The sequence below is a fragment of the Coregonus lavaretus genome (assembly GCF_964263955.1).
Source record: "Coregonus lavaretus genome assembly, contig: HAP1_SCAFFOLD_2331, whole genome shotgun sequence".
Lineage (NCBI taxonomy): Eukaryota > Metazoa > Chordata > Actinopteri > Salmoniformes > Salmonidae > Coregonus > Coregonus lavaretus.
In genome coordinates, this window is record NW_028164655.1 from 30,016 (window position 1) to 45,013 (window position 14,998).

The 14,998-nt window shown below is 46.0% G+C and overlaps 2 protein-coding genes across 2 annotated transcripts; both read right to left on the reverse strand.

Annotated features, from left to right (window-relative positions):
- Positions 1-6,264: 6,264 nt before the first annotated feature.
- Positions 6,265-9,825, reverse strand: LOC311116808 (propionyl-CoA carboxylase beta chain, mitochondrial-like). The gene is made up of 13 exons (XM_084191844.1): positions 9,565-9,825; positions 9,351-9,470; positions 9,156-9,224; positions 8,998-9,054; positions 8,789-8,902; positions 8,518-8,628; positions 8,171-8,400; positions 7,950-8,031; positions 7,749-7,872; positions 7,483-7,590; positions 7,108-7,307; positions 6,865-6,964; positions 6,265-6,788 (listed from the first exon to the last, which is right to left on the reverse strand). Exons 1-13 carry the CDS (start codon positions 9,808-9,810, stop codon positions 6,667-6,669), a joined length of 1,683 nt encoding a protein of 560 aa, XP_084047970.1. The 5' UTR covers positions 9,811-9,825; the 3' UTR covers positions 6,265-6,666.
- Positions 9,826-10,336: 511 nt separating this feature from the next.
- Positions 10,337-14,293, reverse strand: LOC311116810 (neutral cholesterol ester hydrolase 1-like). Its single transcript, XM_084191846.1, has 6 exons — positions 13,849-14,293; positions 12,644-12,887; positions 12,341-12,410; positions 11,974-12,145; positions 11,723-11,862; positions 10,337-11,631 (listed from the first exon to the last, which is right to left on the reverse strand). The coding sequence occupies exons 1-6, from the start codon at positions 13,987-13,989 to the stop codon at positions 11,145-11,147; spliced, it is 1,254 nt and encodes a 417-aa protein (XP_084047972.1). The 5' UTR covers positions 13,990-14,293; the 3' UTR covers positions 10,337-11,144.
- Positions 14,294-14,998: the final 705 nt, after the last annotated feature.

The following is a 14,998-nucleotide window of genomic DNA, read 5'->3' on the forward strand; positions in this document are numbered from 1 at the left end:
ATACAGTGTAGACATTGTTAATGTTATAAATGGCTATTGTAGCTGGAAACGGCAGATTTTTTATGGAATATCTACATAGGCGTACAGAGGCCCATATCAGTCCTGTGTTCCAATGGCACGTTGTGTTTGCTAATCCAAGTTTATCATTTTAAAAGGCTAATTGATCATTAGAAAACCCTTTTGCAATTATGTTTGCACAGCTGAAAACTGTTGTGCTGATTTAAAGAAGCAAAATGGCCAGAAACAAATAACTAACTTCTGAAACTCAGTCTATTCTTGTTCTGAGAAATGAAGGCTATTCCATGTGAGAAATTGCCAAGAAACTGAAGATCTCGTACAACACTGTGTACTACTCCCTTCACAGAACAGCGCAAACTGGCTCTAACCAGAATAGAAAGAGGAGTGGGAGGCCCCGGTGCACAACTGAGCAAGAGGACAAATACATTAGTGTCTAGTTTGAGAAACAGGCGCCTCACAGGTCCTCAACTGGCAGCTTCATTAAATAGTACCTGCAAAACACCAGTCTCAACGTCAACAGTGAAGAGGCGACTCCGGGATGCTGACGACCTAGGCAGAGTTGCAAAGAAAAAGCCATATCTCAGTCTGGCCAATAAAAATAAAAGATTAAGATGGGCAGTCTGAGATATGGCTTTTTCTTTGCAACTCTGCCTAGAAGGTCAGCATCACGGAGTTGCCTCTTCACTGTTGACGTTGAGACTGGAGTTTTGCGGGTACTATTTAATGAAGCCTGCTAGTTGAGGACCTGTAAGTCAAACTAGACACTAGTTTGTCCTCTTGCTCAGTTGTGCACCGGGGCCTCCCACTCCTCTTTCTATTCTGGTTAGAGCTAGTTTGTGCTGTTCTGTGAAGGGAGTAGTACACAGCGTTGTACGAAATCTTCAGTTTCTTCACAATTTCTCGCATGGAATAGCCTTCATTTCTCAGAACAAGAATAGACTGACGAGTTTCAGAAGAAAGTTATTTGTTTCTGGCCATTTTGAGCCTGTAATCGAACCCACAATTGCTGATGCGCCAGATACTCAACTAGTCTCAAGAAGGCCAGTTTTATTGCTTCTTTAATTTACATTTACGTCATTTAGCAGACGCTCTTATCCAGAGCGACTTACAAATTGGTGCATTCACCTTATAGCCAGTAGTACAGGGGGGCGGGTGGGTTGGGGTAAGGGGGGGGTAGAAGGATTACTTTATCCTATCCCAGGTATTCCTTAAAGAGGTGGGGTTTCAAATGTCTCCGGAAGGTGGTGAGTGACTCCGCTGTCCTGGCGTCGTGAGGGAGCTTGTTCCACCATTGGGGTGCCAGAACAGCGAACAGTTTTGACTGGGCTGAGCGGGAACTATGCTTCCGCAGAGGAAGGGGAGCCAGCAGGCCAGAGGTGGATGAACGCAATGCCCTCGTTTGGGTGTAGGGACTGATCAGAGCCTGAAGGTACGGAGGTGCCGTTCCCCTCACAGCTCCATAGGCAAGCACCATGGTCTTGTAACAGATGCGAGCTTCAACTGGAAGCCAGTGGAGTGTGCGGAGGAGCGGGGTGACGTGAGAGAACTTGGGAAGGTTGAACACCAGGCGGGCTGCGGCATTCTGGATGAGTTGTAGGGGTTTAATGGCACAGGCAGGGAGCCCAGCCAACAGCGAGTTGCAGTAATCCAGACGGGAGATGACAAGTGCCTGGATTAGGACCTGTGCCGCTTCCTGTGTAAGGCAGGGTCGTACTCTCCGAATGTTGTAGAGCATGAACCTACAGGATCGGGTCACCGCCTTGATGTTAGCGGAGAACGACAGGGTGTTGTCCAGGGTCACGCCAAGGCTCTTCGCACTCTGGGAGGAGGACACAACGGAGTTGTCAACCGTGATGGCGAGATCATGGAACGGGCAGTCCTTCCCCGGGAGGAAGAGCAGCTCCGTCTTGCCAAGGTTCAGCTTGAGGTGGTGATCCGTCATCCATACTGATATGTCTGCCAGACATGCAGAGATGCGATTCGCCACCTGGTTATCAGAAGGGGGAAAGGAGAAGATTAGTTGTGTATCGTCAGCGTAGCAATGATAGGAGAGGCCATGTGAGGATATGACAGAGCCAAGTGACTTGGTGTATAGCGAGAATAGGAGAGGGCCTAGAACTGAGCCCCGGGGGACACCAGTGGTGAGAGCACGTGGTGCGGAGACAGCTTCTCGCCACGCCACTTGGTAGGAGCGACCGGTCAGGTAGGACGCAATCCAAGAGTGAGCCGCGCCGGAGATGCCCAGCTCGGAGAGGGTGGAGAGGAGGATCTGATGGTTCACAGTATCAAAGGCAGCAGACAGGTCTAGAAGGATAAGAGGAGAGAGAGTTAGCTTTAGCAGTGCGGAGAGCCTCCGTGACACAGAGAAGAGCAGTCTCAGTTGAATGACCAGTCTTGAAACCTGACTGGTTTGGATCAAGAAGGTCATTCTGAGAGAGATAGCAAGAGAGTTGGCTAGAGACGGCACGCTCAATAGTTTTGGAGAGAAAAGAAAGAAGGGATACTGGTCTGTAGTTGTTGACATCAGAGGGATCGAGTGTTGGTTTTTTGAGAAGGGGTGCAACTCTCGCTCTCTTGAAGACGGAAGGGACATAGCCAGCGGTCAAGGATGAGTTGATCAGCGAGGTGAGGTAGGGGAGAAGGTCACCGGAGATGGTCTGGAGAAGAGAGGAGGGGATAGGGTCAAGCGGGCAGGTTGTTGGGCGGCCTGCCGTCACAAGTCGCATGATTTTATCTGGAGAGAGAGGGGAGAAAGAAGTCAAAGCATAGGGTAGGGCAGTGTGAGCAGGACCAGCAGTGTCATTTGGCTTAACAAACGAGGATCGGATGTCGTCAACCTTTTTTTCAAAGTGGTTGACGAAGTCATCCACAGAGAGGGAGGAGGGGGGGGGGAGGAGGATTCAGCAGGGAGGAGAATGTGGAAAAGAGCTTCCTAGGGTTAGAGGCAGATGCTTGGAATTTAGAGTGGTAGAAAGTGGCCTTAGCAGCAGAAACAGATGAAGAAAATGTAGAGAGGAGGGAGTGAAAAGATGCCAGGTCCGCAGGGAGTCTAGTTTTCTTCCATTTCCGCTCAGCTGCCCGGAGCTCTGTTCTGTGAGCTCGCAATGAGTCATCAAGCCACGGAGCTGGAGGGGAGGACCGAGCCGGCCGGGAGGATAGGGGACATAGAGAGTCAAAGGATGCAGAAAGGGAGGAGAGGAGGGTTGAGGAGGCAGAATCAGGAGATTGGAGGGAGAAGGATTGAGCAGAGGGGAGAGATGATAGGATGGAAGAGGAGAGAGTAGCGGGAGAGAGAGAGCGAAGGTTGCAACGGCGCATTACCATCTGTGTAGGGGCAGAGTGAGTAGTGTTGGAGGAGAGCGAGAGAGAGAAGGATACAAAGTAGTGGTCGGAGACATGGAGGGGAGTTGCAGTGAGATTAGTAGAAGAACAGCATCTAGTAAAGATGAGGTCAAGCGTATTGCCTGCCTTGTGAGTAGGGGGGGACGGTGAGAGGGTGAGGTCAAAAGAGGAGAGGAGTGGAAAGAAGGAGGCAGAGAGAAATGAGTCAAATGTAGACGTAGGGAGGTTGAAATCCCCCAGAACTGTGAGGGGTGAGCCATCCTCAGGAAAGGAGCTTATCAAGGCGTCAAGCTCATTGATGAACTCTCCAAGGGAACCTGGAGGGCGATAGATGACAAGGATATTAAGCTTAAATGGGCTAGTGACTGTGACAGCATGGAATTCAAATGAGGAGATAGACAGATGGGTTAGGGGAAAAATTGAGAATGTCCACTTGGGAGATATGAGGATTCCTGTGCCACCACCCCGCTGACCAGATGCTCTCGGGGTATGCGAGAACACATGGTCAGACGAGGAGAGAGCAGTAGGAGTAGCAGTGTTTTCAGTGGTAATCCATGTTTCCGTCAGCGCCAAGAAGTTGAGGGATTGGAGGGTAGCATAGGCTGGGATGAACTCTGCCTTGTTGGCAGCAGAACGGCAGTTCCAGAGGCTGCCTGAGACCTGGAACTCCAGGTGAGTGGTGCGTGCAGGGACCACCAGGTTAGAGAGGCAGCAGCCACGCGGTGTGAGGCGTTTGTGTAGCCTGTGCGGAGAGGAGAGAACAGGGATAGGCAGAGGCATAGTTGACAGGCTGCAGCAAATGGCTACAATAATGCAGAGGAGATCGGAATGAAATGAACTAAACATCTGGGAAAGGAGAGAGCGGGGCCTCCCTCACCACAACTCCCAAATATAACTCTCCCAACTTCCACCTCAGAAACTATAATTGTTGTAAACTACAGCGGTTCAATGTTTTCTAAGAATAGGCTAACTCAGCTAGCTAACTAGGCGCAGCATTATTCCGTGAACAGCTAGTTAATCAGCACAACAGTTTTCAGCTGTGCTAACATAATTGCAAAAGGGTTTTCTAATGATCAATTAGTATTGTGTGCAATGCTGTCATCAAGGCAAAGGGTGGCTATTTGAAGAATCTCAAATATAAAATATATTTTGATTTGTTGAACACTTTTTTGGTTACTACATGATCCCATATGTGTTATTTCATAGTTTTGATGTCTTCACTATTATTCTACAATGTAAAAATACAGAACAACCCTTGAATGAGTAGGTGTGTCCAAACTTTTGACTGGTAGTGTATATACAAAAAATATATATGGGGGATTGGAAATGATGCAGACAATTACATTGATGGAAGCCACAATCTATCTGCAATATTAAAGTTGATCTACCCCCTAAAAAAATATACAGTGCATTCGGAAAGTATTCAGACCCCTTGACTTTTTCCACATTTTGTTACGTTACAGCCTTATTCTAAAATTGATTAAATAAATAATAATTCCTCATCAATCTACACACAATACCCCATAATGACAAAGCGAAAACAGGTTTTTAGAAAACTGATATCACATTTACATAAGTATTCAGACCCTTTGCTATGAGACTCGAAATTGAGCTCAGGTGCATCCTGTTTCCATTGATCATCCTTGACATGTTTCTACAACTTGATTGGAGTCCACCTGTGGTAAATTCAATTGATTGTACATGAATTGCAAAGGCATTCGTTGATATATACAGTGAGGGAAAAAAGTATTTGATCCCCTGCTGATTTTGTAAGTTTGCCCACTGACAAAGACATGATCAGTCTATAATTTTAATGGTAGGTTTATTTGAACAGTGAGAGACAGAATAACAACAAAAAACTCCAGAAAAACGCATGTCAAAAATGTTATAAATTGATTTGCATTTTAATGAGGGAAATAAGTATTTGACCCCTCTGCAAAACATGACTTAGTACTTGGTGGCAAAACCCTTGTTGGCAATCACAGAGGTCAGATGTTTCTTGTAGTTGGCCACCAGGTTTTCACACATCTCAGGAGGGATTTTGTTCCACTCCTCTTTGCAGATCTTCTCCAAGTCATTAAGGTTTTGAGGCTGACGTTTGGCAACTCGAACATAACAAAATGTGGAAAAAGTCAAGGGGTCTGAATACTTTCCGAATGCACTGTGTATATTTATACAAATAAAAAAAGTATATTTGACTCCAGGGGGAAGGCGTAAGAGCGGGAGGCCCAAGACAACGTGGCGGAGAACTATGGAGACTGAGCTCCAACAGAGTATCTGTACTTTACTCTATATTTTTGACAACTTTCACTTCACTACATTCCTAAAGAAAATAATGTAATTTTTTCTCCATACTTTTTCCCTGAAACCCAAAGTACTCATTACATTTTCAATGCTTAGCAGGACAGGAAAATGGTCCAATTCACACACTTATCAAGAGAACTTCCTTGGTCATGCCTCTGATCTGGCGGACTCACTAAACGCTTCGTTTGTAAATGATGTCAGAGTTGGAGTGTGCCCCTGGCTATCCGTAAATGGAAAAACACAAGAAAATGGTGCCCTTTAGTTTGCTTAATATAAGGAATTTGAAATTACTTTTGATACTTAAGGATATTTAAAACCCAAATACTTTTAGGTTAGACTTCTACTCCAGTAGTATTTTACTGGGTGACTAACTTTTACTTGTCATTTTCTATTAAGGCATCTTTACTTTTACTCAAGTATGACAATTGGGTACTTTTTCCAGCACTGGTGACAGGGATGAGTGAGTGTGCTTGGCTGGTTATTACACAAAACCTCGATATTACACACACACACACACGTTCAAACTGTCATTGGGATATGAAACGTGTCAGCACACACATTCAGCACATTCTGTCTCACACACGGACAAACACAGACATTTGTCTTTACAAGTTCAATCATTTTATTTAACAAACTAGTCTATGGATTCACGGCAGGTGTGCTACTTTGACCAGATAGAAAAACGCTGATTTTTCCAAACAAGTCCCACAAGGGTAGGGACAGATAAGTGTATCTAAGCCAGGGCTCTCCAACCCTGTTTCTCGAGAGCTACCCTCCTGTAGGTTTTCAATCCAACCCCAGTTGTAACTAACCTGATTCAGTTTATCAACCAGCTAATTACTAGAATCAGGTACGCTAGATTAGGTTTGGAGCAAAAACCTACAAGACGGTAGCTCTCCAGGAACAGGGTTTGAGAGCCCTGAGCTAAGCTATAGGTGAAATGACAGACAGACGGAGGTGATGGTCTTGGAGACAGACAGGTCGGGTGGGAGAGGGTGTGTGTTAGAGTGGGATGTTGGCGTGTTTCTTCCAGGGGTTGGTCTGTTTCTTGGAGGCCAGAACCTCCAGGTCCCTACAGATCCTCTTCCGGGTGGTCGACGGCACGATGATGTCATCCACGAACCCTGAAACACACACGGTTACGATGGGGGAGTGTGTGTAAGGTTTGTTGGAATGAATGGGGTGTGTATGTGTGTGTACCTCTGACAGCGGCAGGGAAAGGGTTGGCGAACTTCTCTACGTATTCAGCCTCCTGCTCTGCCTGGTTGGATTTCCCTCTGAAGATGATCTGGACAGCACCCTGATTAAACACACACCATGTTAGAGAGGCAGCCATTTATTATGAATGTATTAAAGTGATTCATTTTGACATTGTGAATGTTGCCATGGCTAGAAGGATGTGTGTGATACCTTGGTCTTGTGTAGAAGGTGTGTGTGTGTTACCTTGGCTCCCATCACGGCCACCTCTGCAGACGGCCAGGCATAGTTCACATCTCCTCTCAGGTGCTTGGAACTCATCACGTCATACGCTCCTCCATAGGCCTTCCTAGTGATGATGGTGATCTTGGGGACAGTAGCCTCAGCGAAGGCAAACAGTAGCTTGGCTCCGTGTCGGATGATACCTCCATACTCCTGAGACGTACCTGAGAGAAACAATGAGGAAGGTGGAATTCTCGTTTGAAAAATCTAACTTGTTTCGATTTTTAAATGCTGGTTGATCGCAGTACAACAGTTTGACAATTAAAGTGAAAGCTGTCAAATGACATTTACTTTTTGACGTGCCAATTATTCATGAGGAAAGTCAGACTTGCGTCCTACCTGGCAGGAAGCCGGGCACGTCCACGAAGGTGAGGATGGGGATGTTGAAAGCATCGCAGAAACGAACGAAGCGAGCTCCCTTTACTGACGAGTTAATGTCCAGACAACCTGTACACACACACACACACACAGGAGAAGTATCATCACCACCACAACAACCATCATCATCACAACCACCATCATATCATCAGCACCACCACTACTCATTATCACCATCATCAGCACCATCATCATCACTAATCCATCCATCCGATTCTTCGACTCACCAGACGCTACTTTAGGTTGATTCCCTACGATTCCAACAGTTCGACCATTCATGCGAGCAAATCCCACTACGATGTTTTTAGCGTAGTTGGGCATGATCTCAAAGAACTCCCTCTCGTCCACAATCTAAAGTTAAAACCACAGATGAATACATAACAGGCTGTGTGTGTGTGTGTGTGTGTGTGTGTGTGTGTGTGGCGTACCCCCTGGATGATGTCCAGCATGTCATAGGCTTTAGTGGTCTCAAAGGGAACGATGGTGTCCAGACCAGGAACCAGTCTATCACTGGAGGAGGAGAGGAGAGAGAGGGATGAGAGGGGATCTAACATCCTCCAAAGGCCCTTTCTATGGATTACATTTCAGGAAAATCCCAAATGTCCTGTGATTGGCTAGTCTGTCTGAGAGGAGTTCTGTGGTTGGGTACCTGGGGTCGTGGCACTCTGTAACGGGGGCGGGGTCCTGGTTGCTAAGGGGAAGGAAGTTGAAGAAGTTTCGGAGGTTGAGCAGAGCATCGATGTCGTTCTCAAACGCACGGTGAGCGACGCCTGACACGGCTGTGTGTGTCTTAGCTCCTCCCAGTTCCTCCTGAGTGACGTCTTCATTGGTGACAGACTTCACTACGTCAGGGCCTGTGATGAACAGGTATGAGGTGTCCTACACACACACACGCCATCAAAGATCTGGATATAACCCATGTTAGTTGTATTAATTGTACAGTACATCTATGCAGGAGGGGTCCTGAAGTTATCCTATACTGTGTGTGTGTCTTACCTTGACCATAAAGGTGAAGTCGGTCAGGGCAGGAGAGTAGACAGCTCCTCCAGCACAGGGACCCATGATCAGAGAGATCTGAGGAACCACACCTGAAGCCATCACATTCCTCTACAGAGACAGAGATACCGGGTGAGACAGGGAGACAGAGTGAGACACGGAGAGAGAGAGACAGAGCGAGTGAGACAGGGAGAGAGAGTACATTTAGAAGCCATTTCTTTGCTGTCATCCTCATCCCAATAACCAGTCTAATCAAGCCCCGCCCCCTTACCAGGAAGATGTCAGCATATCCAGCCAGTGACTCCACCCCCTCCTGGATCCTGGCTCCGCCAGAGTCGTTCAGACCAATGACTGGAGCACCCACCATCATGGCCTGGTCCATGATCTACACAGACATAAAGGGATGTGATTAGAAGTAATGAATGAGAAGCAGGAGTTGTGTGAGCCACCAGGCCCTGGAGAGTGAGCCTGTCCTCCTACCTTACAGATCTTCTGTGCGTGAGCCCCAGACAGACTGCCTCCAAATACGGTGAAGTCCTAAGAGAGAGCGAGAAACATTTATCATAAAAATAAATGGTAACTACTTTGATGTGTGTGTGTGTGTGTGTGTGTGTGTGTGTGTGTGTGTGTGTGTGTACCTGACTGAAGACATACACCAGCCTTCCGTTGATCCTTCCCTGTCCAGTCACCACACTGTCCCCTGCGAACTAGAGAGAGAGGGGGGGAGAAACCATGTTTATAATGAGGACTGAATCAACATACAAATTAATCCGTTTATTCCATTTTGTCCGAAGGCTGGATAAAATTGAGGAACCTCTATTGTGACATGTTACCTTGTTGTGGTCCTCTTCCATGCCGAAGTCAGAGCAGCGATGTTCCACAAACATGTCATACTCCACAAACGAGTCTTTATCCAACAGAAGCTCAACTCTCTCTCTGGCTGTCAGCTTCCCCTGTGGAAGACAGACAAAACGTTATACGGACAGACAGACAGGCAAACAGATAGATACACTATCAAACTGACGTGCGCATGCATAGATTATTTACCCTTTTGTGTTGCGCGTCAATTCTCTTCTGACCTCCTCCGACCAGGGCAGCATTCCTCTTTCGGTCTATCCTCTCCTGAACGGAGAGATGACTGACAGAATACCACCGCCGCGACTGCTGGTGCAGCTGGGACTGTGCAACGGCTGCCGCAGCCACGCCATGTTTTACCTGTCCGAATGTTTTAAAAGAAGCTTTTAGTCCAGAAAGCTGACCACAACTACTCCGTGCTACAGCGAAGGCCGCCATTGCTGTCTGACTGACGTATGAGAGTGGGTGGGCACTGTAGGAAAGTGACGCGCGTTTGAGCCAATCACCAGACGGTCTTTTTTGAATAGGCTGTGAAGAACGAGGTAGATCTGGAGGGGGATTGACTTGAAGTGTGAACATATTTAGAACCGTGTATGATAGGTCAACCTTGAGGGGTTGTAGTTTTATATTGTGTGGTCTGAATGTCATGGAAATAAAAACTACACTCCCCAGAAAGTTGGTTTGGTATCTCCTCTGTGATTGGTCGGTCAGACTGACGCCCATTGCCCCCTCCCTCCTAACCACAACTCCTTTCCTAAGCACTGTTGTAGAGCTATCATTGGATTGGTAGAATAAGCAACATGCTAAAAGTATCATGATTTATACATGTCACTCATCTATATGTTGAAATCGTTTTGAAACTCAAGTGTCTATATTGCACTTGCTGTGTGTGTGTCTGTGTGTATGTGTGTCTGTGTGTATGTGTGTAACAATGTAGGCAAACACTATAAAACAAGAGAAACACTCAAACTGATCAGTATTTATTGGAGGGTTAAAAATCTATCAACCATTACAATCACAATTGCACATAAAGTGCTCACACCCAGCAGCAGTTACTGGGGACAACTGAGATCATTCTGTTCAGTGGAAACCAATCAAGCTCTCACAGTGTTGTGGGTTGAAAAGTGTGTTAAATACAGTCAGGTTGTAGATGAAGTCCGCACTCAATACCTTGTCTAAAGAACATACTTTTTCATGTTTTGTTATTGCTTTTTACAGCACCAGGGGATCGTGTTGTATGACACTACCTTTTGAGTACTCATTGTTTTTCCATGTAGGCACAATTCTATTTAGATTGCATTGATGCATAACCCAGTTGTACACATAACATAATTTAACCCAATCTAGTCTAGAACTAGGACTGTTATGGGGTCATCAGATTACCCAGATTACTACATTCTAACACTGCGCATTGATTGGCTTAGATGGAAGTTTATTTTTGTGTATTAGTTTGAGCCTCCTTTGTTTATGGATTGCATCCTGTGACCAGAGGGGACAGACAGATAACAGACTGCACATTTAAAACGCAGCATATTTATTGTTCAGGTCAGGTGAGCAGCGCTGAGATAGGATGACCTGTGTGTGTGTGTGTTTAATGGAAGCAAACGTATTGCGACACATACACACACACCCCAGAGTGCAAACAGCTACAATCAGGGAACAGTATCTGTGTTATATTCTTCCATTCTAACGCAGTTTAAAACACCAGTCCAACCCAGTTTGATGGTGCATAGACACACACACACACACACACACACACACACACACACACACTATAGGTTTTCCTGCAGCCAGTCCATGTATCCTCTGATCATTCTTTTCCCCACATCGAAGAAAAACGGCCAGTGCACAAAACTCAAGGCGCCGTGGAAACCGTCGTCATAGTGATCGCTGGAAACCGTGACGCCCGCGTCCTGTAGCCTCCTGGTGTACATCAACCCATCGTCTCTGAGCACATCATACTCACACGTTAGAATGTAAGCTCGCGGGGTTCTACCCAGAACCCCCTGCTCCGCCAGCAGCGGCGCCGCTCGGACATCCAGCAACCCCGGGAGAAGATCTCCCTCCTGCCCCGTGACCTCCTGTGACCCCGTCTCCATGCCAACAGGCTTGTAATGCTTCATGTGTTTGGCCGGCAGAAGGGTGGTCCAGTTGATATGGGAGCGGATGGAGGGAGGGATGGAAGGATGGTGGAGTAAGGAGGGGGACAAGAGGAGGGGATGGAGAGAGGTATCAACCCCCAGGTAGAGCAGCCAGAACCTACAGAGAAAGAGAGAGAAGGGTTACTAACACAGGTGTGTGTGTGTGTGACTGTGTGTGTGTGTGTGTGAACATGTGCATGTGTGTGTACCTGGCCATCATAAAGCGGTGTAGGATGGGCATGTTGTGGTTCTGTTGGTGGGATGGAGTGTTGAGGTCTAGACCCTGGAGGACTGGGTAGATCAACGCTTGAACACTGAACTTCACACTCACACTGTCATCTACCGAGATCTGTGAAGAGAGGGAGAGTGTGTTAGTGTGTCTGTGTAGACAGGTGTGTGTGTGTGTGTGTGTGTGTGTGTGTGTGTGTGTGTGTGTGTGTGTGTGTGTGTGTGTGTCTACCTGCTGTGCGACGGCTGCAGCCAGGTTTCCTCCAGCGCTATCGCCTGACACGGCCACTCGCTGTGGATCCACAGACAACTTTCCCAGAATGCCCAGATCCAGGAAATGCTTGGCCGCGGCCAGACAGTCCTCATACTGCACAGGGAAATGCACTGCTGGAGCCAAACGGTACCTACACACACACACACACACACACACACACTTATGGTAAAAGTTACAAAAAAACTATTTTTAACAGTTATGTCCAAACCTTAACTTGTTACTATGGCGTTATAAGAACCCAAGACTTTCATGTTGAGTGTGTGTGTGTGTGTGTGTGTGTGTAGAACTGAAGCTAATACAGTGTGAAAAGAGGAGACACACTTACTCAACAGACACAACCACTGCATTCAGCTCATCAGACATCTGCCTACACAAGACATCATAGCTTCCCATCTCTGAGAGGAAGACAGGGAGAGGGGAAAGATATAGAGGTGGGGGGAGTAGAGAAGGAGAGAAAGAGAGAGGAAGACGGTGAGAAACCAAAGGTTGTTGCATTAGGGTTACATCATGAACTAGATGTATTTATGCTTGTAAACAAACACACACACAGACACGTGTACATGTGTGAAATAAGATAAATATAAGCACCCACCAATTTTTTGTTTTATTTATTTAGTTTTCCACTTACTGGCGGCGCCCAGGGCCCATCCTCCTCCATGGTAGAACATCACAGCCCTCCTCAGCCCCCCCTCTCCTCCCCCCACGGCGGGGGGCTCGTACAAGCGCACCGGGACTCCGTCAAAGTCCACATCACTCACCCTCACCCCACCTCCCTGCCCTCCCGCCATCTCCCCCAGGAACTCCAGCCCCGATACAGACCCCCGAATCACTGGGATGTGATGACTCAGACCCAGACACTGGCACAGGTCACCCTGGGGCAGAGGGGGGATGGAGAGGGAGAGAGAAGGACAGAGAGATAGGGGGAGAGATGGAGAGAGAGAGAGACATTTGAATGAGGTCTGAGAGAGCTGGAGTATCCCTGGTAGTTTAGTATGCTAACCCTGTTCTAGAGGCTAGGGGTTTGTTCTGTCCTACCAACTCTTATGGTCATTGTCACACCCTTAGCAAATACCACCATAGGAGTTGGCAAGACTGCACAGATCTTTGACCAGGATAGGGCTCCCCAAGGACACTTTTAGCAATCTGCTTCCGTCTGTCCTTTCACCTACTAGCCTAAAGCCTACGTTGTGAATGTTGCTCACTTCTCCACTGGCACTAGTTACAACATGGCTAAAGTTGCTCTGTTCACCCCAGTGTGTGTGTTTACGTGTATTTACCCCAGGCACTACTTACACCATGACTGTGTGAAATCTAGGTGAAGGGCCACACACACCCACCCACCCACCCACCCACCCACCCACCCACACACACACACCCACACCCACACTAGAAAAGAGCTTGTGCTGTATTTAGCTAGTTCAAATCAATTATCCACATATGATTTCACACAAGGGCTGGAGAAAGCACAATAAAGCATTGTTTTACTTCTACAAAATCAGTTCATATGTTCTACTTGTTCAGACTAACTAACTAGCTTTACAACACGTCACATGTTAGCTGCATTATAAGCTATCTAGCTAGTAAAAATGTATGCACACATGACTGTAAGTCGCTTTGGATAAAAGCGTCTGCTAAATGGCATATTATTTATTTATAGCCTCCAATTCAGTGTCTCAAACCAATAGGCCTAAACCTGCTGCACCTGACTGCGATACATAGGTCGAGTAATAGAAAAAACATTGCATTGCCTATTACTCGTTCATATAAAAAAACGGTCAAGTTAATGCAATGTAAAGTATGATTTCGCTTATAGCTATTCTTCTTGTTTCTTACCACTTGCAGCACAGCACGGAATAAGGCGTCCAGCAGCATCAGTTTCAAAGGCTCCTCGATGGCAGCAGGTAACGGTGTATATATGTAATATGGAATACCCACCGTTAATATCAATGTTACTACAACAGAAGACAACTTCATCTTTTAAACACCAGTATTACTAGCTAACTCCCCACCATGAGACGTAAATCACCCGCTACAGAGGGCAGCGCAGTCAGAATGTGAGAATGCGGTGTAGTTAGCTTTATATTAAAGATTCGGACTCGTTAATACCTCTTAAACGGAACGTGCAAGAATGATATAAATTACATATGAACCAGCTAACGATAGCGAACAAGTTACACCCCTTGTTTTTGCAATTCGGTGTCGTATTTTCTTTATGGAGTCGAAGTGTACATAAAACGCTGCTCTCCTCCGCTCAGCCGTAACGTTTTAAAACTGCAACGCCTACTTTTGTATGTTAATGAGACATGTCAATCGTTTTTCAATCACATGACATCGCTCTCAAATCAACTTGACATTGTTCATAGACCTCTTCTCTCGAATCGACGAAAATGTTTTAACTTTATCCCCCAAATTTTTTTCACTTTACAGATAAATACTTCCAAAAAACGTAAATACTTCCACCCCAAATACTTCCACCCAATACAACCAATTTTGGTTCAGGGACCTCGACCATCCAATCTATGGCAATAACTTTTGTATATATTTTTAACTTTGGCTGTTTTCAATGATTTTTTTCTCTTAATGTATAAAACATATTTGTTTAAAAGTTCAATAGCTTCCACCCCATATGACTAACATGAATTCAACCAACTTTTATTGGTTCAGGGACCTCATCAATACAATGTAAGGCAATTACTTTTTTATTTTTTTACTTGGGCTATTTTCTATTAATTTAATATCATTACATGTAAAAAAAGACTTGATTAAAACTTAAATAGCTTCCACCCCTAAGGACTTTCATAAATAAAACCAACTGTTATGAGTTCAGAGACCTTGTCTGTACAATCTACAGCATATACTTTACTATTTTCTATGATATTGAATGGACTTTTAAATTAAAGACACTTCCTTAAAACGTCAATAGCTTTCACCCCATATGACTTTCATGAATACTACCAGGTGTTATTGGCTCATAGACCTTGTC

Excerpts from the sequence above, each read along its gene's own strand:
- LOC311116808 (XM_084191844.1), bottom strand. The coding sequence starts at position 9,810 with ATGGCGGCCTTCGCTGTAGCACGGAGTAGTTGTGGTCAGCTTTCTGGA. Across the intron at positions 9,471-9,564 it reads TTGACGCGCAACACAAAAGG|GGGAAGCTGACAGCCAGAGA; the intron begins GTAAATAATCTA and ends TGTCTTCCACAG. Across the intron at positions 7,873-7,949 it reads TGCTGGACATCATCCAGGGG|ATTGTGGACGAGAGGGAGTT; the intron begins GTACGCCACACA and ends TTTTAACTTTAG.
- LOC311116810 (XM_084191846.1), bottom strand. The coding sequence starts at position 13,989 with ATGAAGTTGTCTTCTGTTGTAGTAACATTGATATTAACGGTGGGTATT. Across the intron at positions 11,863-11,973 it reads CTGCAGCCGTCGCACAGCAG|ATCTCGGTAGATGACAGTGT; the intron begins GTAGACACACAC and ends CTCTCTTCACAG. Across the intron at positions 11,632-11,722 it reads CACCGCTTTATGATGGCCAG|GTTCTGGCTGCTCTACCTGG; the intron begins GTACACACACAT and ends CTTTCTCTGTAG.